Raw genomic sequence first — 25,123 nt, 5'->3', positions numbered from 1 at the left:
GGATAACAGTCTCTAACTTATTCTAAATTTTGTATTAATAACAAATTTAAAATTACTCAAATCAAATAATGAAAAAAATATATTAAATTGAGATCAAGAAATTTTCTCAGGCCACAGAAAATTTTCCCTTAGCTTATTTCTTTACAGAACCTTGTTAGGCTTGACTCATTTGTCAGTTGACTTAAAGGAACTCTGCAGCAGGGGATCAAAAGCAGCTTTACCAATAAAAGGTGGTTAGAGCAGTTTTTACAGTGCCTGTCTGCACGATGGTTTATGCAGGTGCTTACATTTCCCTTCTAGTTCTGGGAAAGCCCATAGAGTATATGTACTTAATTGGTAAAGCTTTCAGCAATTATAATGTAAGCTGAAAGTTTAGATCTTATATAGGTTTTGCTGTTTGAACATAAAAAGGGAGCAAGGAGAAATGTAACCAGGTTCACAATTTTGAGCAAGAGCATATGTAAAGGTAACGTATGTACATTTTATTTCAAGAAAGACAGGAGACAAACAGCATAAAGATGCCCAGATGCCCTAAAGATAAATACATTTCAAAGATTCTCATTAAAATGAATCTGTATTGTTTTTTCCTGCAAGCAAAATACCTTTCTTTAAATTAAAAACAAACAAAAAAACCCCCAATATTCTGAATTGCAAATTTTTTTTTTTTTTTTTGCAGAAAATCTGCCATGATTATTTTTTTAATGAATAAGGATTTTCCACAAAACAGGCTTGCTCTACATGCTAGATTTTTAAACAGTTCAGTGACACAATATGCTAACTACATACACAACAGATAATATAGTAAGAAAACACTCAACCTGATGAAAAGTTAAAATCTTCATTAATACACTGAAAATTGACATAACTCATGCCTTTAAAATCAAAAATACAAAAATTAAATGTTTTCCTAAAAAGATTTCCTTATTTTAAGGATTCATTTGAAAATGAAGCTGCATGTAATTTGTACAATAAGTTGTACAAGTAAACAGGTAATATACATAAAAAATTAAGTGACATACTCCTCAATTATCAGTTGTCCACCTTTAATTTCCAATACTGTACTTTCTTAACAAGCATACAAAATATCAAACTTCTCTTTAGAAAAAGTGCCGTTCTTTGACATCCTTTACACAAAAACAGTCTGAGCCTGTGGCATGTTAATGCAGTTGAGAGGCAAAGCATAACTAACTTTTACAAATTCTACCTCCATAAAAAGCCTCCCGTAAAAGAGATTACACGCCACTATAAAAATATCAACCTCTTGTGGTAGCTGCATCAGAGAACCAAGGCTTGAAGACTCTTTTCATACAGCATAGAAAACCACTGCGAGAGCGCGGACTGCACTGGGGGCCTGGAGTCTGCTGCGCACAGGGCCACGCACAGCTACTGCATGGTTCCGAGGGCCACGCACAGCTACTGCAAGGTTCCGAGACTGCTACACGGAGTTTAAACTGACTGTAACCGAGAGCATAACAGAGGTACGACCAGCCCATGCAAAGTAACTAAAAATACTGAATCACTGTGCTGAATACTTCATTCCTGGAGAAAACCAAAGGCATCAGTAACCAAATCAAGCCCAACAGGTGGCCCAATCCATCCTCCTCAAAGACTGGAGAGCACAGCGAGCTCTGAGGTATACCTTGTCCATCCCATCCGTGTGCCACTGCGAGACAGTACCGCTTGGAACACATGCCATCACAATGGTCTACATCTTTTGAATATTAAGTCATTCATATATTCTCATCTACCCAGTCTCTTGATTTCTGAAAAGATTTCACCTACAGTAGAATATTACAGAAACAAAATATAAATGCATGTTCTCTCTAAATGAAACTTACATGGACTAAAAGTAGAGGATATTTTTAAACAAATATACAATATGCAGGCAGACAAAGCAGGAAAACGGCCATTCAAATGTATAATAAAAAACTAAAAATTTACTATTTCCAGAAAACTATGAAGCGCCTCAACTAAAAGGAATGCATAATGAAATTCTAATCTATTAATAATACAGGTCAAAAATGTAAAAAGGTTATAAACCTTAACAGGAAAAATAAAACAACTTTTACTGGCCATTCCTGTTGAAATGAGAATTTTAAAGTAACAGAAAAGTGGCTACAAACCCACTTAGAGCACCAAACAGAGAGAAAATAAAAGTCCATTTTCATCTCTGTTATTATCATAAAATCCTGTGTGACTACAGGTCAAACTGCTGGTGGCAGAAACAGAATTCTTTATAAACTGCAGATGTCCTGTACATAAAAATTTCACTGGAGTTGCACTAGTTCTAAAGACGCTTCTGTTTTCGCCTACCTACTGTGTGTGTTCAATCGGAGAGAAAGTCTCTTTCTGTAACCCTTGATTATTATTGGGCACCAAGATAAGAAAAGCAAGACGGGGTACAAAAATGCAAAATTTCAACAGTAATGGCAATGTTTTTGTCTTAGTCCAAAAGGGTCCTGCATCCTCTCCCCCTTCAGTGATCTGACAAGTCTTTGTACTTAATCGGGGGGCAGCAAGTCATGCAAGCGAAACCGGTCTCTGATGTGCGGTCGAACGTCTTCATTCTGTTGGAGACAGACATTTTAAAAGCCACGAAACTTAAAAGACATGATGCTCACAGCATTATGAACATTCTGACTTTGCAGGCAAACTATGGCTATTTATTTTATAATTTACATCATTACTATTATTTTTGCCAAATACAAAGACACTACATAGAAGTAAACTTAAATTTAGATGCAAAAGAAAAGCTCGTCATTAATGCATCAATTTTGAAAGAACAGTGATGCAGGAAGAGATCAAACCAAAAGATAAAGCATTAAGCCACTGAAGTCTACTTTACACAGTAGTTTTAAATTTAATCCATGGATATAGCAGAAAAAATTCCCAGAATAAAATTTCAGTATCTTAAGCACTAATTCTAGACCTGAACTACAAAACCGATTTAACACAACCAGCTAGTGACTTGCCATAGGAAGTTCGGTGAAATTAAACAATGCATACAATTTTAAATACTGATAAACATAATATAATTTATAAGGCATAATCTTTTTCAACTTCTGCCCTAATCTCTCACCATGTTTACTTAAAACATCAGTACACATAAAACAACTGAAAAGATTTATTTCAATAGAGTTAAAGCAACAAAAAAAACCTAACAAAAAGATAAATGAAAAGATACACTTACCAGTTCTACTAGCTTCTCCAGAAATGGGATCAATTTTAGCAGTTCATTGTCATTTTTATCCATAAACCAGCTTTCTATAGGGATTCCATTAGATAGCTAAAATGATAAATAAGGAATTAACTCTTCTTTTCATTTACAGTCTGCCTAAGTTGGAAAAGCTATAAAAAGAAATAACAGATTTTGGTAAATATTAAGCCATTAAGTCCCTTTAAGAAAGGGATGCATCAGAGGTTATGCCTGTCACACTCTTTGGCATCTTAATAGTGCCAGACACAGACGTGAAGGAACAAACTGAAACCTAACTGGTTTTTCAGAGTAATTCTTAGTGTATATAAAATTTAACAAGAAATATTCATTAAAATAAGTTTTGCGTTAACGTTAACTAAAAACATTACTCATTAGAGAAATATTAGTCGATGCTAGGCATTTTGAATAAAGAAATACTGCCATTTTATTTATTTTTTTTTGGAATACTGCCATTTTAAACAGAGAGAGACATATGCACGACTGTGTCCCGATCACTGTTTCACTCCCAACAAGACAACCTGAAACACAGCAGGGACACAGCAAACCGACTCAGCGGTATTGCTCTGAAATCTGAAAACAAACTACAAACCGTATCTGTTTTATAGTAAATATTCTCCAGGATATTATATCTTTTAATATTTACACAGAACACTGCGTTTAAGATGGAGGGTAACTGAAATTATTTTATTTACAAACCAATTCTTAAAAACATTTAAAATGCAAGGAAATGAAAAGTAGTGACCTAAACTGAATGTATTTCAATACCATATGCCATCTTTCCCCCTTGTATTTATTCTCTTTTATGTTTTATTATGGACACTTTGAAGCACAGAAGTTGAGGGCAAGTCTTGTTTCATCTATACCCAACCCCCTTTCCACATCCCAATTCTGCACCGATTTATTCTGACGAAAATCTCAGTCGTATCTCATGAACATACTCAATGTAAAATCTATCTGGCAAAGATGGCCCGTCTCTCTATCTACGTATGTATCTGTCTGTCTGTTTATGCCGTGCTGCATGGCCTATGAGAGCCTAGCTCCCTGACCAGGGGTGGGACCCAGGCCCTCGGCAGTGAAAGTGCCAAGTCCTCAACACTGGACTGCCACAGAACTCAACTAGAGTTGAATTTATATGTCTAAGAAACATTGACAAAGGGTACAAATATATTGACAAAATAGTCTAAGATTTCAAAAGGTCAAATTACACAGACCAGAAGAACACGGTGTAATTCTCAAATTTATTTACAATTAAAATTACTGATTTAACAATGGATAAGAATGCTATTGGAGCTTCCCTAGTGGCCCAGTGGTAAAGAATCTGCCTGCAATGCAGGAGACATGGGTTCAAACCCTGGGCTGGGAACATCCCCTGGAGGAGGAAATGGCAACCCACTCCATTATTCTTGCCTGGAAAATCCCATGGACAGAGGAGCCTGGTGGGCTACAGTCCATAGGGTTGCAAGAGAGACACGATTTAGCAACTAAACAACAACAAGAAGAATGCTATCAAATGGTATGTATCTTACAGTCCCTTCTTAGGGTTTTACTATTTCAAATTTACATGTATGTTGTACTTCATTTAAAAGAAAAATTTCCACAAGGAATATACTAATTTGGCACTTCTAATTCTAAGATGACACTAAACAGGGAAATCCCGCCAGTGAAAACCCTGCTGCCCTACCACACTGTCTGGCAGCGTTCGTCTGAGTTTGTTTAGCAGCCTTCTTCCTACCTGATATGCAAAGGCTTGCGGTGAGTTGTCAATTATTATAGTTTTTGAAAGATCTCTTCCAAGGATATTTAAGTCCTTTATATAGTTTCCTTGTACACAGACACAATGTTCACGGAAAAGCCGGTGCCTAAACATAAAAGTAAAAACAAATTAACTAAAAGATAAAGTATCTGTAAAAAGCACAACACATAGTGAAACATATACAATGCACACACCACAGGCTTTACAATTAAGCCTTGTCATTTTCTCTCACAAAGGAAATTCAATTACAAGTGTGGGCCTAGGCTTCGGGCTACGGTCTTATAAAAAGTCTTAGCAATTATTGAAACCTTACAACCAAATATTACCATGTCTTAAAGAACTTTGGTTTATCCCAAAATTTTATATTAAATGATAAAGAGGGATGAAAAACTCTGTAAATTGTTTTTGTAATTTATTTACCCAGGAGAGCTCAGTTCAGATGCAGCATCTGGTTGTCATCGAGGTCCTGCTTTTTAACCAATTTTCCAGATGGATGACTGAGGCACAAGGAGGTCAAGTGACTTGCCCAAGGTCACACAGTAAGTCAGCGGTTAGCCCCGCAATGGGACCCAGGGTCCTCCCGGCTCCCAGTCCTTTGCTCTAACCAGAAGACCACACCGCCTCCCTAGCCCTGCACATGCCAGAATAGAAAACATGAGAAGGGATGCTTCTGTGTTGGCATAAAAAAAAAAAGTTTTCAGTTTCTCTTATAGATTTTGAGGAAAGGTGCAGAGGCCAAAACATTCCATCATTTCAACTTTTCCCAAACACCCGTGCTTTAACTGTGTGCGTGATTTGAAAAAACAAGGATTGAATGAAAGGATGAATTCAGATTTAAGTGTAACAAAATTGATCTTTCACCAGTGAAAACTGAAAAACGTTATATCATTTTAAAACGAAAGCTATTAAGTTTTGTAATATTTATATACTTGTAATATTTATATAATCTCTAGCACTCAAAATATATTAGTTTCTGAATATTACTAATAACTGGTACAGATTATCTTGAAACACACTACTTGCATACATTAATAATTTGGTAGTTTGGCTTCCTTGTGTATTAATCCCACTATACAATTTTTAAGGAGCTAGGACTTACGCATTCATAATATTTTTAATTCTCAGATTTTAAGAAAGCAGCATTTTCTACCAACAAAATCTGTCATAGGTCTAAGAACAACCAGTAACTGGTATTTTAATTGGTGCCAATGATAATGGAAAAGAGGAAGAATCTTAAAACCAGACAAAACGTAATAGTATAAACAGTTTTTTCTAATGATTATCTACGTCTGAAAGGTTTAAAGACAGTCCTACTTTGAAAATATAAGGCTAGAGAAAAGAATTTAAGTCCTGGTTGGACCTAAATAAGATCCTACATTTTATCTGTATAAACATCCAGATAAGAGGAAATTGGAGGCAGGTACAGTGGGTACCTCCAAGTCACACTGATAACTTCTCCAATAGCAGCAATTCACCAGACACAGGGGACAGCTAGCTGAGTATGTATATGGAGACTAATGATTATTTTAATTCAATTATAAACTCCTCCCAGTTAGCAGGAATCTGAGGGCTGCTGCTGCTAAGTCGCTTCAGTCGTGTCCGACTCTGGGCGACCTCATAGACGGCAGCCCACCAGGCTCCCCTGTCCCTGGGATTCCCCAGGCAAGAACACTGGAGTGGGTTGCCATTTCCTTCTCCAATGCATGAAAGTGAAAAGTGAAAGTGAAGTCGCCCAGTCGTGTCCAACTCTTAGCGACCCCACGGACTGCAGCCCACCAGGCTCCTCCGTCCATGGGATTTTCCAGGCAAGAGTACTGGAGTGGGTTGCCACTGCCTTCTCCAATCTGAGGGTTAGTAGCACATATTTGCAATTTTAAAAAGAAATTACTTTTGCTAGTCATCGAATTAGCATTCAGACTCATGGGATTTTCTGAATCGACCTTGTCACCAACACAGATAACGCCCTATAGCACTCTTAGTGCGTTCAATACACAGTTCAAGAAGTTTTTCCTGTTTTAAAGTTTTTCAAAATACAACTCGATGAAACAAATTTAAACTCCCAAAGGCGTAGGTTCTATAAAACTAGTTTAAAAGAGAGCTTTCAACTTGTAACATCACAACTGCATGACTGTGACTTGTCCCCTGGTAAAATGAAAGCTCCACAAGAGAAGGGCTCTGCCGCTCACTGCCCCCTGGAGCACCAGAGGTGCTGAACAGAAATCTTCAGAAGGAGTGAGGTCATCAGAGCAAAATCACTCGTGTGCTTTTATTATCAGGTAAAATGAGCATACATTATAATATACTTTTATGAAAATAAAATACCATTTTCTTTTGTGTGTCTGAAGCTTGTTTATACGGAAGATAAAATGGAAACTGACTAAACGACAAATTTTGATACTTTAAATTTTTCTTTAAAAAAAGAGGGAAAAGTCTCCTAAATGTGGGCATTAGGAAAAGCCTTTCACTATAGTTGAAACCACTCAATAATAAAGGTACTACTGACAGGAGAAATTAAGTTTAGGGTTTTCCACTCTAAGACAATACGTGAGGAAATATTCAAGAAAACAAACACCCAGCCACCAAAGCTTTCAGGAGGCTTTTCCTGCATCTCTCACTCGGCTCTTGATCAAAACTCAAAGATTAACTCCTATACTTCAGGGGATGCAGCAAGACTGAGGAGTCTTGGTATCTCACTTCAGTTGACAGAAGTAAAGAAACTAATTTTCAAATTGTGTTAAATTACTGAAAACACTCCCACCTAACCAGTAATACACTGCATCTGCTGGCTTAGGACACACACACAAGGAACTGAGTCCAGATCAGAATCACCTGAGTGACTAAACCAACTGCAGTTTCCAATTAGACTCGAGCAACATTTTCTTTCCATGGAAGATTTGAAAAAAACCAAGAGTTTAATTTCATCTTTTTTGTTGAAATTAACTTTCATTTCTATGTCATTAAAAAGATGACATAACATGCATTATCTCAGAGGCATTAAGTGAAAACATCATGCACAGTGAAAAATTCCACATACCCCCAATTTCCCCCCAATCCCAAAGTGAGGATACAGATGTACAAGTGAATAAACACATTTGATCTTTGTGTCCATTAAAGAACGTCTGTCTGGAGTTTAATTAGGAACTCTTAAAGAGTTTGGGGGCTTAAAAGAAAAAAAATCACTTATTTTCACCATCTAACACAACAAATCTCTATAAATGCAGCCAACTAAAAATGGCCATCAAAATTAAATAGAATCATAGTAATTCCATAGTTCAGTGTGACAGACATTTCCACTATTTCTTAATTAAATTTACCTGACCAGTTGCTTTTTAGGGTCTAGTATGTTCAGTAACTTGTCTGCATACACCTTCTTAGAAGCAGTAAAAAGAATGATCTACAAATTCAGGGGAAAAGAAGTAATCATTATACATGATCTAAATATGGGTACTGTATTGAATAAAATAAAAATACTTAAATAATTAACTTAAGTATGTTTACCTCATACATCTGAGACATTCGTTCCAGGAACTCCCTGAAGAATGGTCTTAATCTCACGTAAACCTGAAAAAAACACAAAGATGGGCTTCAGAAAATAAAAATATGAAACAGAAACAACTTATTTATAAGATATGTTCTAACTTTGAATACAATTTAAAAGTTCATATGAATAAAAAAGTTTACTAAGTACCAGTTGACCAAATATATTTCACATACCAAAAATCACTTAAAACAATCTTTTGGTAGGATAATAGTAATTGCTGGTGATCATTTCACTTTTCAATACTCAAATAGCAGCATATAATAGACCTTCATGGAATGTAATTTTAATAAACAGTTAAACTAAGAATGGCAGGTTGCCCTCTGAGATTCTGATCCACCAATCAGCTCCATCTTCCAGCCAGGGAGCATCCATCCAATTATCAGGCAGGCTGTGTGTCCACCTCTAGCTGACCTGTCTCAATGACCTTCCTCAATGATCACTCAGAATTTCTTCTCACCTGCTTAAGAATACCTTTATTTTCAATTTCTATTAAGGTAAATAATGTTTAAGAAGGAGATGTCTGGATTGGTGGGTTTAACTAACAAGAATGTTTCAGAAATCAAGCTTGTTCTACACGTACTGATTCAGATGTGGTATCTAAATTAGCACTACTGGGCTACCTGAGATTGAAAATATAATAATCAAACACACCAGTTATCAAAACCAACTGACAGTATCAGGACAGACTGCAGTAACCAAAGAACTGACTCTAAATATTATTGTCTTACTTCTGTCTGTCTTACTGCCTATATTTAACGCAGCTCTTGTAATATACTCAAGAAGCACAGAAATATAAGTCATGAACAAGCACTAAAAACTGATTTACAAAAGACTTTAACGCCTTTAAATTATATTTATTTTGTGACAAAAAGTTTTTACAAAGAAAAGTTTGTACTTCACTCAAAGGTGATTGTTAAAGTCAAAAAAGCACGAAAGACAAACACACAGAGCATCCTCGCGCCCGACTCCCTGGGCGCAGTGGCTGTGGGGCAACACGGTCAGAGCCTAGGCCTCCTCGCATTCAACCGCGTCATCAGTACACGTCTCAACCAAAATGACCTGGTGATAGAAATCTAGTTCTGGGAATGTTTCAGAGCAGAACAGGGAAATCAGGCAAAGGACTTTAGAAGGAAGGGACTGTGTACTAACAGTCTTTGTAATTTCTAAAGCCCAAACAGTGTAAGAGAAAGCCAAATATATAGTAAATATATGATAAAAAAAATCTGTTAAATAAATTTAATAATAAACAGATTTAGGCAAATAAAACTGCCTTAAGCAATATAAACAAAACTGAGAAGGAAAGGCAAGACCACATACTGCAGGACAGCTACACAGCTACAGACGCGAAGGCCAACCACTGAATTTCCTTAAGAGCTGATCACTGCGGAAGACAGATCTCAGACAACTATTAATATGTTAATAATATCACCCTATTCCCACTTACAGGCTAGAATAATAAGTCCAAGTGTGTGTGAGTCACTCAGTCGTGTCTGACCCTTGTGACCCATGGACTGTAGCCCACCAGCCTCCTCTGTCCGTGGGATTCTCCAGGCAAGAATACTGGAGTGGGTTGCCATTCCCTTCTCCAGGGGATCCTCCTGACCCAGAGACTGAACTCATGTCTACTGCACTGCAGGCAGGTTCTTATATTCTTTATATTCTTCTGCAGTCTGAGTTACCAGGGGAGCCCAGCATAATCAAGATTTACTCATTTCTAATCCTGTTACAAGGCAGCTGATCTCAGTAGCTTTGACTAATCAAAAATGAAGTCAGTCACACACTCCCACCACTAGCAAATAAAAAAATCATTAGTATCCAATCCCTATCCTTTAGGATGAGATACAAAATTTTTAACTAGATTTGCACTTCTAATAAATTTTAACATCTACATCCTAAAATATTTGGTATAGTTGGGTAGTTTTCAACACACTTTATTTGATAATCCAAGTAACTGACAGATTTAGATATACTACTACCTTAACTGACAAAATCAATTTTTATTCATTATGGAACACTTCAAAATATATTTGTAATAGTTAAGGGAAAAACTATCAATTCAGTCGATACTTTTTTTCAGTCAACCTTATCTCATGGAAGATGATAAACCATGAACCATCACAGAGCCCTCTGTTTGCTGCTAAGCAGCAGTTAAATGCATTTAACAACCAAAAATACTTCATTTCTGCATGTGTATAAATGCTTCCATTTGCTTTCAATATCCCTATCACTTGCTCATACTGTAAATTAAAATAAGCAGGGCCTCTACAATTTGGGGTTTGTCTCCTCTGAAACCTAAAATACTTCCACTGTAGAGGAACACTTCCATTTAAACAGCATTATCTAAGCACAGTCAGTGGCCACTGTTCAAAGGGGACGTGTCCCACCGCTTGCACTTGGGGATTAGGCAAAACTGGCTTCACTATGATTCTACGACGCTGACTATGCTGAGAAATGTAACACACATCTTAGAATCTGACATTACTTTCATTATGTGCCTGTTTACTGGGGATGAAGGCAGCGCTGAGATGGGGGAAGAGAGCACGAGAGTGTTTTCTTACCACGAGAATAGAAACTGTTCACTGTAGGTCTCAGAGCAGACTCACTGTTTGAAACACAGGAAGGTGTTTCAGGATTAAAAGACATAAGCAGAAACAGACGGTTAGGGAAAAAGGTGTTGAAAGGTACACAGCAGCAGCGAGCAGGGATGGGATGGGACCACGTTGAGGCTCTGTCATTTGCGAAAAGGCAAAAATCTCAGGAAGAAAAATAGAAACCGAGTCACAAGGCCGGCAGGACCTAAGTCATTCAGATGGACATACTGAAGCAGAAATATACAGAAGTCAGGAAGCACTAAGCACTGCCCAGCAGGAGAGCAGAAGAGCCGTACGGGATGCACAGTCGACGCACTACACCCTCTACTGTGTTGGGTCAGAGAGACACAGCCGTGCGGAGGCACGCCACGCCCTGACGCTCCAGAATCGATTCCACACATGCCCTTTTCTTCTCCTAACCGTCTCATAACAAAGATTCCCGTCCCGAGCTACTTACTTCCTATTTTCTACATTCTTCCACTACTTAGTATTTCAGAAATCATCCTCCTTTACACTTGCAACTCTTCAAAATCATTTAGTCACCCAAATGTAAGACTAGGCCGTAAGTTTCATTTCAGGCTGGTGTATATGTGCTCCTTTAACTATATAGCAATTATTCTAGGTACAGAACAAATAGTTTTAATCACTAAACCAAATATATTTTGAAAAGTTAAAGTCTTAATGCATAATGCTATAATAATGAACAATTATTATATAAGAACAGCATACACAAAGACATGTCTTAAATAAGACTGTCTACTACCCAAAGATGTTCATGCTATGAAATGTTTATTATATAAAACTTCTGTACATTTCTTACTCATGACTCAATTTATTTTGGAACTGGAAGTCTGTACCTTTAATTCCCCTCACTTGTTTCATTATATGTTCACGCTGTAAACTTTTAAAACAAAATCTACTGGAATAATATCTGTAAAAATAATGATAACTAATCTTGTGTGATATATTGTGAAGTGATTTTACCAAAACTTAGACGATATCTGACAGTCAGCCTATACTTTCTTTACTACTAAGACAAGAGAATGTTCTGTAACTGTGCATATAAGATGCTGCTCCTGCTGTTGCTGCTAAGTCGCTTCAGTCGTGTCTGACTGTGCGACCCCATAGATGGCAGCCCACCAGGCTCCCCCATCCCTGGGATTCTCCAGGCAAGAACAGTGGAGTGGGTTGCCATTTCCTTCTCCAATGCATAAAAGTGAAAAGTGCAAGTGAAGTCGCTCAGTCGTGTCTGACTCTTCGTGACCCCATGGACTGCAGCCCACCAGGCTCCTCCATCCATGGGATTTTCCAGGCAAGAGTACTGGACTGGGGTGCCACTGCCTTCTCTGAAGATGATGCTAATAGGTTATAAATGGTTAACAGAAATAGATTTAATAAAAAGTCATTAAAATAGCTATCCAGTTACAAATTGACTATATTTTGTGAAAGTCTATCTAAATTCAAATTTATGTCTAAGTGTGCAATGTCAGTTATATATACTGATTTCTGTAACTAAACCATTATGTTAGTTATCTAGGTGACTTTATGAGCATGACCAAAAAAAGCAAGGGGACACCCAACAATCTCAATTTGCAGGCAAAACTGGAAAAAAAATTCTTACATGTAGATCTTTTTAGGAAAAGTACTTCTAGTTTTAAGCACAGATAATATGACCCTAACATGTTTTGAAAAAAAGTATCTTTTAATATTTTTTCCATGAAATCCTTTGAACTTATTGCTACACTGTTGCAGGAAGGAAAAGAAAAGATCAAATTCGGTGGTATTTACCCACTTAAGAGTATGGCACCTTTAAATAAAAAGATGATTGGTGGATGCTACTTATTTAATCAGCAGTAAGAATTTAAAACAACAGAAAACCAAGAACACTTGAAGAAGGTAAAGAGTTCAGCACACATACACCAGTATATACCACAGGGATATAAGAGGCTCTGCCAATTTTTTTAAACCTTCTGTACACCTCAGTTTCTTCATCTATAAAATCGGTATAATAACAGTACCTACATAAGGCTACTGTAGTAAATAAGTTAATACATATAAAGCACCTAGAACACTACCAGCACATCGAGACCCTCAATAGGAATTATTACTATCCACGTGATTATTTAAAAGTTATCAGCCATAAGGAGAATACCTGGAAAGAGCAGGATTTTATGGGGGTAGGACCGGGCAACCACACTCAAAAGAGAAAGCTCTATCTTTACTTGTAGAAGAGGTAAAGTAAGTCAACGGATTACTTAATTATTAAACTTGGTTAACATTGTCTTTGCATCAATACCAGATCATAGAGACAAAACCCAAATCTTTTCCATAGAAAGAGGGTTGCTCAGATACACCCTGTGGAGGAGGCCTCAACTTCATAATCCATAGGTGATTTAAAAGTCATCTTTTGCTTCACACAGTTTCAATAAAAGGCAGATTGCTGCTGGGGATAGTATCTGTAGGTGGATCAATCTGAGAATGAATAGGTAAATACTGAAACATCATAACCAATACAAATGAAACTCTCAAACTAAAACCTTCTGTAAAATCTTACACTGTATTAAACAGAAATAAATTTGAAAAGGTATTTTCTTATGGAGTCCAAACGGGATAAAATGTTTCATGTATTCATACAGAAGGTATATTAAAAATTAGCAATGAAGCATACTTTTCAAGTCATGGCCATTTACATACATACACACACACACATACACAAAAACACACATACAATTTTTCAATTTGAGTATGTATGTACACATATTTGTGTATGTGTGTGCATATATATATATATATATATATATTTATGGTTTAATGTGTTTCTTAAAATCAAGTTTACTGACTTTAAAAGCAAAAAAAAAAAAAAACAAAACCCAAAAGCCCACAAAGCCTTCAAAACCAAATTCTAAATTCTTAAGTCTCCAATTTAATATGTTTAATAGTCAACTGTCACCTCTCCTAAAGTTGCAAAATATTTTCAGCTACTGAACAAGAATTTTCTGTGTATTTTTAAATGAACTACTTCTAATTTTAAGATACATTTATAAGGAATACAAAAGCCATGATGAAAAAATTAGTACCAATGACTGACTATACTTACTAGTAAGGATGGAAAAATTATTTTAAATGCTGACTTACAACTCATTATCAAAAATATTATTCCCTATCAGATATAAAATATTACTTTCATCCTCAAGACTGTGTCCATGGCCCCAGATGTTTTAGGGAACAAGTATACATACTACTTTTAGATAATAAAATTATGCTTTATGAATGTCAAAACAAAATGCCTCCTGTTCAGTATCAATTTAAGTCAGAGCATGAGGGGAGGAAAAGCTTGATTAAGTATCTACTAACAGAACTCTTCATTTAAACAATTGCTTTTTTTCTTCATCAAGCAAAAATGCTGACTTTTCTAGGAAAGATTGCAGAAAAGAGAGAGATGCCACCGACCTTCTACTTCTATTTTTCTGTAGTATAAAATATTTGAAATCCTTACAAAAATTATCCTAGGCTGTAAGCCTCCCAGAAAACAAACTACAATAAAGAGGAAGAGGCTGAGCTTTGCTAAACATGGGGTTTCCCACCCACCTTTCCCCCCAACTCTTCCCATAAAAGCAACCTCTACTATTAAAACAAAGCATACTTTAGCAAGTAGCTCCCTATAGGATCCTATCTCTCCTTGAGTGCTTACCACAATCTGATTTCTGGACAGCTGACCCAAAGTTTGTTGATTTTACTGATCTTCAGAAAGCCACTGACTGGCTAAAGTCTTATTGGTGAACAGAGTCAAAAATCAGATGCCCCTGCCATACTTTACAGAATGAGGAGTTGGACAACACAGTTACGTTTGGTGGCACTGTGGTGAAACATATGAGGCATCTTCTTTTTGTCTTCAATTAGCCACGTTTGGGCTGGGTAGCTCTATTACATCTTCAAAAAACTGAGCTCCAGTTCTTGATGGAGACAGAGGAAGGTCATTGAGGAGGTGGTTCAGCTCAAGAGCTAAGTGAAAAATCTGTCTTTTGATTCAGTCCTGCTTGTGGATAGAAGTCATCTTCTGGATGGAAGAGGGAGTGAGATGACCTAGAGTCTTGAATTGGTGGATCTGCAGGAACAGAAACTAAATACAGTGGAGACCTCTTAACTGAGTAACACCACGAGACGGATTTCCTGACAATGTGTCAATATAAGCTAAATATAAAAATGAAAACATGTGCATTGGAACTGATCATGCACTTGGTTTTCCAGATAGCAAATGCATTTGTACCATTCTACGAATAAATATGTTTTCCAGTATCTAACTGTAAAACAATTCATGGAAAAACTATCAATTAAGGGAAAAGAAAAAATACATTCAAACAAAAAAATCTATCAACTTTGCCTTAGTGAATGCCACACCCTCACTTTAAACACTCAGTTACTCTTTCAAATGACTTTTTCACAAACTATAATCTGTCTAATCTATATAGTGTCAGTGGTAACATATATCAAAATTTTCATTTGAGTTGCATCTTTTAGGTTTATCCCCTAGAGAAATGGAAATTCAAATACACTCCAGGTACTACATTGAGGCTTGAATAATCTATCTCTTCATTATTCTAAGTCTTGCATTAACTAAGCTGATCCCTACTTATCAATCAAAAGAAGTAAGGCAATCTTTAAACATTGAGTAGTGACCACCTTAAAATTTCCCTCAAACTTTCATCTGCAAAAACCTTAGAAAGTCTGTAATCAGACTTTAGTCTGATTATATAGTGGATATATAGTGGATCTAATTCTAAATCTCTCTATATATTAACAAGAATTTTGGTGAACATCTGATTACTTACTTCCATTTAGAATTTGAATATGTAAATTTACTGCATATACTCTCATAATTATTAGACCAAGGGTCAGCAAACTATGGCCTTTGAGCCAAATCCAGATCATCACTTATTTTTGTTAAGTAAAGTTTTACTGGAATGCAGTCAGGCTTATTCATTATGCGCTATCTAGGACTACTTTCATGCTACAATGGCAGAAAAAGTAGTTGTAACACAGACTGCAAAACCTAAAATAACAACAACTGGCCCTTTATAGGAAAGTTTGCCAACTCCTGATACAGACAATTATTAAAACATACAGAAGACAAATTACATTTTAAATTGTTCTGAAAGAGAACAGCAAACAGAATTAGATACAGTTCTACCTCAACAAACTTACCATAAAAAGAAAGCAAAAGTAACAGAAGTCCCAAGAGGACACTTTATCTGGCTTTGATTCAGATGAAGAATTCTGATCCTATCTTAACATTACCATTTTATGTTAAAGCATATATATGTAAATGCTATGGAACTGACATATCCAAGAGTATACAGATAAATGCCATGAAACTGTTCCCTTAAAAATGGTTAATTTTATGTTGTGAATTTAAATCTCAACCAATTATTTTTTAAGAGTATATACAGTCTTTTACAGACGTCTCCCTTTAAGCGGGCCACATTACACTGCAGTTGTTAAACATGTAAGTTCCATCTTACCTAATACTGTGGTTTCTCCAAAATCTCTTAGATCATCCCAGACCCTTGTGTATATGTCTTCTTTGCCAGTAGATGGAGACAACACCACTGAAAGTTTAAAAGACATCATTCCCTGTTTAAAGGGAGCTTGCTGGTCTGAAAACTGGGGGAACCCTAACCCAAGATTTCCGCAAAGTTATTTTTAAAAAGTAGACAGAATGGCTGTGCCAACACCAGAAACCTAATATTAACTATGGACATCCTCAACAACTTACTGAAAGGGAACTAAATTCTGTACATGATGTAGTAACTAAATCATATTAAAATGCAGTCATCTCTGTAACTTAGATTCAAACTTCCTGCTCATTTTTCCTGACTTAGGCTAGACCATTTAGTTTTCCTGTTTCAGAAAGCAGAACTCAGATATACAAGAAGGAGTTCTTTGAATTCCACAGAGGTAGATGCAGTACATATGAAGATTATTTTTAAAGTATTATATGCACTGCTAAAAGCCTTTTATTCAAAATAAGACAACTATCCGGATCCACAGGAAATAATAAGGATTTTACATAGAAGAAAACTAAAGAAGAAATGGTGAAAGCAGTAAGAAAAAAAATTCAACTTTATGGTCACACTGAAAAGAAATCCTCGTGAAAGAAAAATCAAACTCATCCACTCTCCAAGTTTTTTATTTCACTACTAAAAATTATGGAAACAGACAAACCAACTGTAAGAAATAAATTTCAAATCTGGAAAGCTTAAGAAATCACATCAAAGTAATTTGTATTTTTCAGTAATAGCTTTCTTTTCCAAACTCAAAGATTGAAAGCCATTGTTTTTAAGGGCAATTTTGAACATAAAAACAAGGTTATCAAGCTAAAAACAGAGAACGTATTGCTATACTATTTATATTTGCCACAAGATTCCTGTCTCTGAAGCACACTAAACAAGAACAACCTATTTGGCAGAAAATGTCTTTAGAAAAAGATTTACCTTAAATAACATCCAGTTATTAAAAATCTTAAAATTCCTTATTTTTATGTATATTTTGTTCATCCTCTGGTCATATATCAGAACTAAAATCAGTTTACATAAAAGGGAAATAAATACAATCCAGGTATTACCATACCTACAATTCCTTTCTAGGTTAAACTAGAACTGACAATAACCACTTAAATAAATCTTCTTAAGACTAACTGTAAAGTAGATCCTGAACCACAAACTAACTCTAAAATCATATGATTCCTAAGATCTAATAACTATCACGTGCCAAGAACTCTACACCAATATCCCGCCTATTAAGAGCACATAAGCAACCGTAAGCACCTCCTCACCGCTCCTTGTAAACGTGCTGTGACTTCACTCAGTTAGCCCTTGGGTGGGCTTCTATCTGCCAGACAACAAGGTTCTGGACCCCCTGCCAACTTTTCAAAAACTGGGATACAAGGCAATGCTGGTAACAACGCCCAGGACAGAAAGGCGCTTTGTAGTTTTCAAAATGTATTCACACATATTAATTCAAATTTTATGACAGGAAAATCTCTAACAAAGTAAGAACTATGGTCAACAGGTAATTCGCAGTGATATTTGTACCTGATATTTGTATTTTGCACTGTTTGCTGTCCATCGACACAAATGAGGGAGATACACTTTAATTTTTTGAAGTAAAAGCAGAGTAACTAGGAGTAACCGGAAGAGTGTCCTGGAATTCCAAATTAAAATAAACTAGATTTACTACACTGCAACCTACAGACCACATTACTACAAAAGGCAATAAAAATGACCAACAAGGAAGCTTTCTTCATATGAACTGCGTTTTGGAAAAACAACAACAATAATGCCAGATGTTAACCTTGCAAAGTTCTTGGAGACCTAAGGTGTCAGTGTTCCTGCCTCCACCTGCTGGCAAACAGGTTATGAAATTAGTAGAAATCAATGGGTAGAAAAAGTTCCCATTTTTCTGGTAACAATGTTTAAATGTAGCCCTTTAGCATCATGCTACCTTGTGTTACTAAATCATTAAAATAGAGATGAAATCCATTGGGAATAAACATCTTAAACTTTAGCCAAAAAAAAAAAAAAATATATATATATATATTTACAAAGGATTTCTTGGTTCAGAATATCTAACAGGCCAAAATTCAAGTTAAAAAGTTTTAATTACCTGATAAATGACATCTTGGAAAAGGACTGGGAAAGTAAGTGCTGCGTCTTCCAGCTCATTTAAACTACAGTGTACTAGTGTTTCATCCTTAAATAAAAAGCACATATTGAATGAACTGAGATACTGAGACGTTTCAAATGATAATTGTTATGTATTCATGATCACCAAAAACATTTATTAAAGCACCCTTTCATACATGACTTTCATGTTTATAACACCTTCCTGTGCGTGCATGGCACAGTAGTCAGGGACAGGTTTTCTAAGCCACTGGTTCTCCGGTGATGGCCACTAGGACAGCATGTGGCACTGGCGTTATCTGGGGACCACCAGTGAGAAATGAAAGATCCCCAGCTCTTCTGATAACTCAAATTCAGCAAGGAGCAGAGAGCGTAGCTCAGCAGTCTGTGCTCCAGTAAGTCTTTCAGGGGTTAGGGTGATCGGGCGAGTCTGAGAATCACTGTTCTCAGTCCTGCAATTGCCCACTTTCTGTTAAACCACATATATACTTTCTTCTTCTTCTTATTTTTACAACTCAGCAACAGAAGTTTAGCATCTAATTATTTAAAAATATATATCTATAGCTCCTTATCTGTAAACTAAATTAGCAGTTAATCAAGACTTCTCATCTTTGATTACCAAACCCTCTTTTCTCATTGTGAGGAAAGGAAAGTGAGGATCATTCATCTAAGGTATGTGCAAATATCTGTATTTCTCAAATCCTGAAGGAAAAACAAGAGGGCTTCCACTTGCAGAAACTGACACACTTTATGCTTAAAATGAATTAAAATGAGATACAAATGCTCACACCTTATGAATTCCACGTTTTATTAGCTGCAGTGTTTCTTTGAACCTAAAGTTAAACTCAGTGGAGGCAAAGAGCAAAAAATACTCTAGATATGCCTCATTTTCTTTTAATAGCATATCAGAGTACACAAATTAAGATATTCTCTTAGTATCTTTTAAAAAGGTATTCTCTTAAAAAAAAAAAAGGTATTCTCTTTCCTATAATTGAATCATAACTAATTCTACTTCTTCATCTATAGCCTATCTAAATTTTGATCACTCTTCTTTATATACTTCTGTAAAATTACTCATTTATGCTCACCAATTCTTATCTTTCCTTCTCTTTTTACCCTTCATATTGGTTTAAAAATATTACGGCCAAGCTTGCTATCATGATATCAACTACTAACATAAAAATCTAGCGAAATCTTTTTCAGTTTCTCCACTAACTTGCATATCAAATCTTAATTACTCACAATCAGTTTCAATACTCTTCTTTCTTTTTTCCTCCTTAACCCTCTAATACACGTTAAATACTTAGGACTTCTGGATACCTAGCTTCTCTCTTTGGCTAGGCAAAGGCTAAGGTGCTGAACTCTCAGAACTGTCCATGTTAGTCAAGATTTAAAAGAATAACCTTTTCATAAGATAAGAAACAATGAGAACTAAACTACATCTCCAATTATAGGTTACTAGTAACAAAGACTAAATAGTAAAATGTTTTCCAACACTACTTAATGAATTGCTAATATCAAGAAATTGCTGGCAGATGTAAATAATGGTGACTATATATTAAATTTGGTTAGGAAAAGGTAAGAGATATTCAGTTTTCAAAGCTCTCTTGGTACCCTAAAATATAAATTTAAAATCACACCAAGAAAGCATACTAAAGGTCTTATTAGTCAACATTAAGAAGTCATGCTTTTGAGAGTCTATTAATAAAGTTATTGGTATGAGATAATATGCAAAAAAAAAAAAAAAAAAACCAGGAAAAGGAGTATGGTCTTGCATAAGGTTAACTCATCAAGACCCAGGTCCTCAGGGGGACATGACTGTGGTTTCCCTAAACTGAAATCTAGGCATGAAATTATAATTAACTGGAAGATTAAAAAACAAAACAAAAGGTATAGGAGTGTTGGAAAAATAATTGAATTTAAATAGCAAAGTAGCAACAGGGTGGGGAGAGGAAAAAAAGAAGCCTAATTTATTTTCAAAAGGTACTGGATACCAATGCAATGGGAGGAGGCCCTGGCATTAGATGGCGCTTAAAGGAAAACCATTTCAGAGCACCTAAGACACGCTATTACAGTCAATGTGTGTGTAAGGCGGCTCACTCTCTTGGATTCTTTTAGATATTTTGGGCTAATATTTTTTTTTTTTATTTTTAAACTTTACATAACTGTATTAGTTTGGGCTAATATTTTTTAAAAAGAATTTAACTCCTTTATTTTTCCTAACTCTAGAAACAATATACTTACCAAGTCTAAAACTAGGGAGAATTCTGGTGTGCTTCTTGTCTTCAATGGAAGAGCGGGCTTCCTATTTAGTTGTTCTTCTGTCAGTGGTGGAACATGTTTGATGAAATAATAGCTATAAATCAAATTTTAAGAAAATTTCAACATTTCTATTTTCTGTAAATATAAAACATCTTATTAAACTCAGCCCATCTTTAAGTTTTTAATTAAATAATATATATTTAACCTAGTAAACCAAAATTATAAAACATGTAAGTAAAACTGAAAATTAGTATTTCAGTAACTCAGTAGAAGTATTAATACCTACAGGTAAGATGCTCCTTGCACTATACCATTCAGCCACCCCTGTACACATGTACTTTCTTTCTGTCCCAAGAGGAAAAGGAAAAAATAAAAACTCACGGGTCAAATACTTCCCAGTCTTCTTCATAGGTGGCCTCTGCGTGGGCGGATGAATATCCACTATCTGGTGTTACTGGTGCTATTTAATAAAGGGAAAAATAAAATGATGCTTTTACTCAATGCTTCCATGAAGTATACATATTTACTGCTTTTATTAAGACTGTCCTGAAGCCCTGTGCATTTTAGGTTAAAGATAAGACAGAAATAATTTGTAATTATTATTACAAATATATATTATTATTACTATTATATAACATATAATAATATATATTATATAAATATAATATATAAATAATATATAAGTTATATAATTATTATTGTGTAATTATTATTACAAATTATAACAAATTATTATTAATAATTTAAAAGTAACTTGATTGACACAGAGATCTAACTCTGGATCCAAAGGAAAAAAATACCATTATAGACAAAGTGGCAAGCTGTATCATGGCTAACAAAATTTAAATCCCTAACAACTAAGAGAAAATTTACTACTTATTATTAGGCAACTACATGCCACAAGATTTCCATTTCTAACTGAATGATGTTTGTATGTGTAAGAAGAATTTCATGGTGCTCTTATAGCAGTAATACTTCACAAAGTACACTGTACGTACAGGCAGTCAATATATACGCTGGGATTTCCCTGCTGGTGCAGGGGTTAGGAATCTGCTTTTCAATGCAGGAAATGCAGGTTCAATCCCTGGTCAGGGAACTAACATCTTGCAACTATTAAGCCTGTGCGCCGCAACTAAGAACCGACACAGCCAAAAATTAAACATTAATATGTGTATGTGTGTGCTGAAAAAAGACTCGAAGGTAGTTTCAACTTAAGATCCATGAACAGTCTTTAAAGAGGTCCACAAACCCCTAAAGACTTATACAGGATCTCAAGGGTTAGGAAACGATGCTCTACATAGAAATCAGCGCTTTAGATGACCCATTATTCTACTTCTCACTTACAAGTAATTTAAAAATAATCAAGGAAAAATTCTACAAAATGCAATCAATTGACAGAGCTTCAGAAATTACGTTGAGAATTTTCTAATATTTATAACTTAAATTCAGTGAGAGGACAAAGATGACCTACAAGCTAAACAGGTAATGTCTCAAAGATGAAAGTTTAAGGTGGGCTAGAGACTTGAGTGTTTTTGTTTCCCCAAAATTCATGTACTGAAATCTAATCCTCAAAGCGATGGTGTCTGGAGATGGAGTCTTTGGGAAGTCATCAGGTCATGAGAGTGGAGCCCTCGTGGACGAGATCAATGACCTTAAAAAGAGACACCCCAAAGAGCTCACACAGCTTCTGGCAGATGAGGACACAGCAAGAAGACGGCTGTCAATGAACCAGAAAGCAGATCTTAACCAGACACTGAACCTGTTGGGGTTTTGGTCTTAGATTTCCTAAACTCCTGAACTATGAGATATATTTGTTGTTTATATGTCACCTAGTCTAATGGTAGTCTGTTATTACAATAGCCTGAAAGAACTAATGGGCCGCAACAGAAATTGCTGTGAGCTACCCTACAGGAATGGAATGGTGGTGGTCGAGTCACTAAGTCGTGTCCGACTCTCGCGACCCCATAGGCTGCATGCAGCCTTCTAGGCCCCTCTGTCCATGGGATCCTCCAGGCAAGAACAGTGGAGTGGCTGTCATGTCCTTCTCCAGGGGATCTTACCGACCTAGGAATCAACCTGGGTCGCCTGCATCACAGGCAGGTTCTTAACCGACTGAGCTATGAGGGAAGCCCCAGGAATGGAATACTTGTGGATAATAGCCTTTCAGGATAAAAACTTGCCTTTTTTTTTTTTAAACTATTTTCATGTATTAATACCTTCTCAGAGTCAATACAGTGTGTATGCTCAATAAATGACAACAGATGTAAGGCAGAATTTTGTTCATCTCCAACAACTTTATGCCAGTTAATGGTTCATAAGCACAAAGGGACGAAAAGGAAAACACATCTTCTACCACTTTACTGCTTCAAGTTCTTATTACCCGCAGAAAAAGGGGGAGAGGAAGTATTCATAGTATTCGAACACCTCATGCTAAAGCATTTTTCACATTTCACCTCAGTCTCCAAAGCTCTAAATTATTATTGCCATTTTAAAGCTAATAAAACCACCTCAGAGAGCTCAGGTTATCTAAAGTCACACAGCTACGTAAATGGTGCAGCCAGCCTCCTTCCTTCTTGTTCTCTTTGGCGACCTTCCTGAAGCTGAGGGAAAGCCACACTTTTGTCACTCATGCTCATCTTTTAAGGTCAGCAGGACTTTCACTTGTTTTCCTCTCCTGATCCTCCCAAAGGAACTGCAATGTGCCACCTCCACATTTCGCTCATTTACTTGTAACAGCACTCATCACACTGTATAGTAATTTTTGTGTATACCTGGCTCATCTATTAAATCATATACTCTTCAGGGTCAATGAGCATATCTTATTCATCTTTATAAACAGTGTCCATCACAAAAAGCAGGTGTTCAATTATACAAGTGTTAGAGGAACAAATAATGAATGGGAAATGGAGTAAATCTTACTATTCCCCGCTAGAAACTGAAGTTTTAGAAATCCCTTCTCTGTCGCCATAGTTGTCAGAAAAAATAGGTACAAAGGTTAATAAAGAACCACAAAAACAGAAAAATGTCAAACAAAAAGTCAAGAGCCTTGGCTTCAGTCCGTATCTTATCATTCACAAGCCTGTAACACGGGGGAAAGCAATCAGCATTAAATGACGGGTCAACATTAAGTTCATTTACAAGTCTTATCCACCCAGGAATAAATTATGTGCATAATTCATGCTGATTTGCTTGTTAAGTTCAGTATTACTCTTAAGTTAGGTAATAAATGCTGACCCCACATGGTTCTATATTTCCAACTGGCTCAGGGACCTACCAGTTATGGTAGGCCTTTCAAAGGATCCAGACTGGGCTGCAAAGTCTGTATACAGAGAGACCCGAGAACAGAAGTTTCTTCTTTGGGGATGTTATCCATATATGAAACAAATCTGAAGGTATGAGATTACCTCTACACAGGGACTTCAGATCTTAAGTAAAACTCATGCACTTATAATAAATATGTTCATAAACGTAAGCATATTATTTTGTTAGCTGCGTTAGATTTAGATTGGTACAAATAATTAAACTGTAAGTGATTAAAATGGTAAAATAACCTTTAAAAAATTCAATTTCAAAATGATTTGGGAGGAAACACTTTATTTCCAATTTTAATTTTATTAATTTCAAGGAAGAAAAATTTATGCATTTAATCTGCCTATTTAAGAAAAAATATGAAGTACTGCATTTTTACAAACTATTTATGAAAATGTATAAGAAAAAAAATATTTTTCACCTGTAAGGGGTGGTATATCACGATTAACTGCTTCCTCTGCTTCTTCTAAACCATTGTTTACTGATGGCCTCCCCTGAACCGCTTGATCTGAGTAGGCTGCCCCATTAGCTGACGCAGCAGTGCTGGTAGCGATCTCGCCCACCGGCTCCATATCAAGCTGCTTCACTATCTCCTCAGCTTCCACAGCCTGTCCTGGGGAATCGGATCCTGATGTTCCTGAAATTATGATTCAGTGTACATCAATCATTACTTAACAGCTCGTAGTGGGAGAGGAAAGACAGAGACAAATTTAAAATGAGTAATAAATAAGCTTTAGAGACATAATGCACAGTATAGTGAATATAGACAAC

The 25,123-nt window shown here is 36.0% G+C and overlaps 1 protein-coding gene across 10 annotated transcripts in view; it reads right to left on the bottom strand.

The window, feature by feature from the left end:
* Nucleotides 1–461: 461 nt before the first annotated feature.
* Nucleotides 462–25,123, bottom strand: part of CTDSPL2 (CTD small phosphatase like 2) — a 73,395-nt gene continuing 48,733 nt past the window's right edge. For 9 of the 10 annotated variants that reach the window (XM_055538934.1, XM_055538935.1, XM_055538928.1 and 6 more), the window contains 9 exons: nt 24,774–24,989; nt 21,425–21,503; nt 21,026–21,137; nt 18,765–18,851; nt 8,469–8,531; nt 8,285–8,364; nt 4,950–5,076; nt 3,191–3,286; nt 462–2,567 (listed from right to left, as the gene is read on the bottom strand). In XM_055538934.1, coding sequence (XP_055394909.1) covers nt 2,502–2,567; nt 3,191–3,286; nt 4,950–5,076; nt 8,285–8,364; nt 8,469–8,531; nt 18,765–18,851; nt 21,026–21,137; nt 21,425–21,503; nt 24,774–24,989 — 926 coding nt within the window. In that variant the 3' untranslated portion in view covers nt 462–2,501. Of the gene's footprint in view, nt 2,568–3,190; nt 3,287–4,949; nt 5,077–5,390; nt 5,602–8,284; nt 8,365–8,468; nt 8,532–18,764; nt 18,852–21,025; nt 21,138–21,424; nt 21,504–24,773; nt 24,990–25,123 lie in introns of those variants that run through there. The other variant, XR_008699815.1, reaches the window with a different exon arrangement.

Source organism: Bubalus kerabau, chromosome 10, assembly GCF_029407905.1.
Source record: "Bubalus kerabau isolate K-KA32 ecotype Philippines breed swamp buffalo chromosome 10, PCC_UOA_SB_1v2, whole genome shotgun sequence".
Classification (NCBI taxonomy): Eukaryota; Metazoa; Chordata; class Mammalia; order Artiodactyla; family Bovidae; genus Bubalus; species Bubalus kerabau.
The sequence above is the reverse complement of the archived record's forward strand: the minus strand, read 5'-3'. Positions and strand labels throughout refer to the sequence as shown.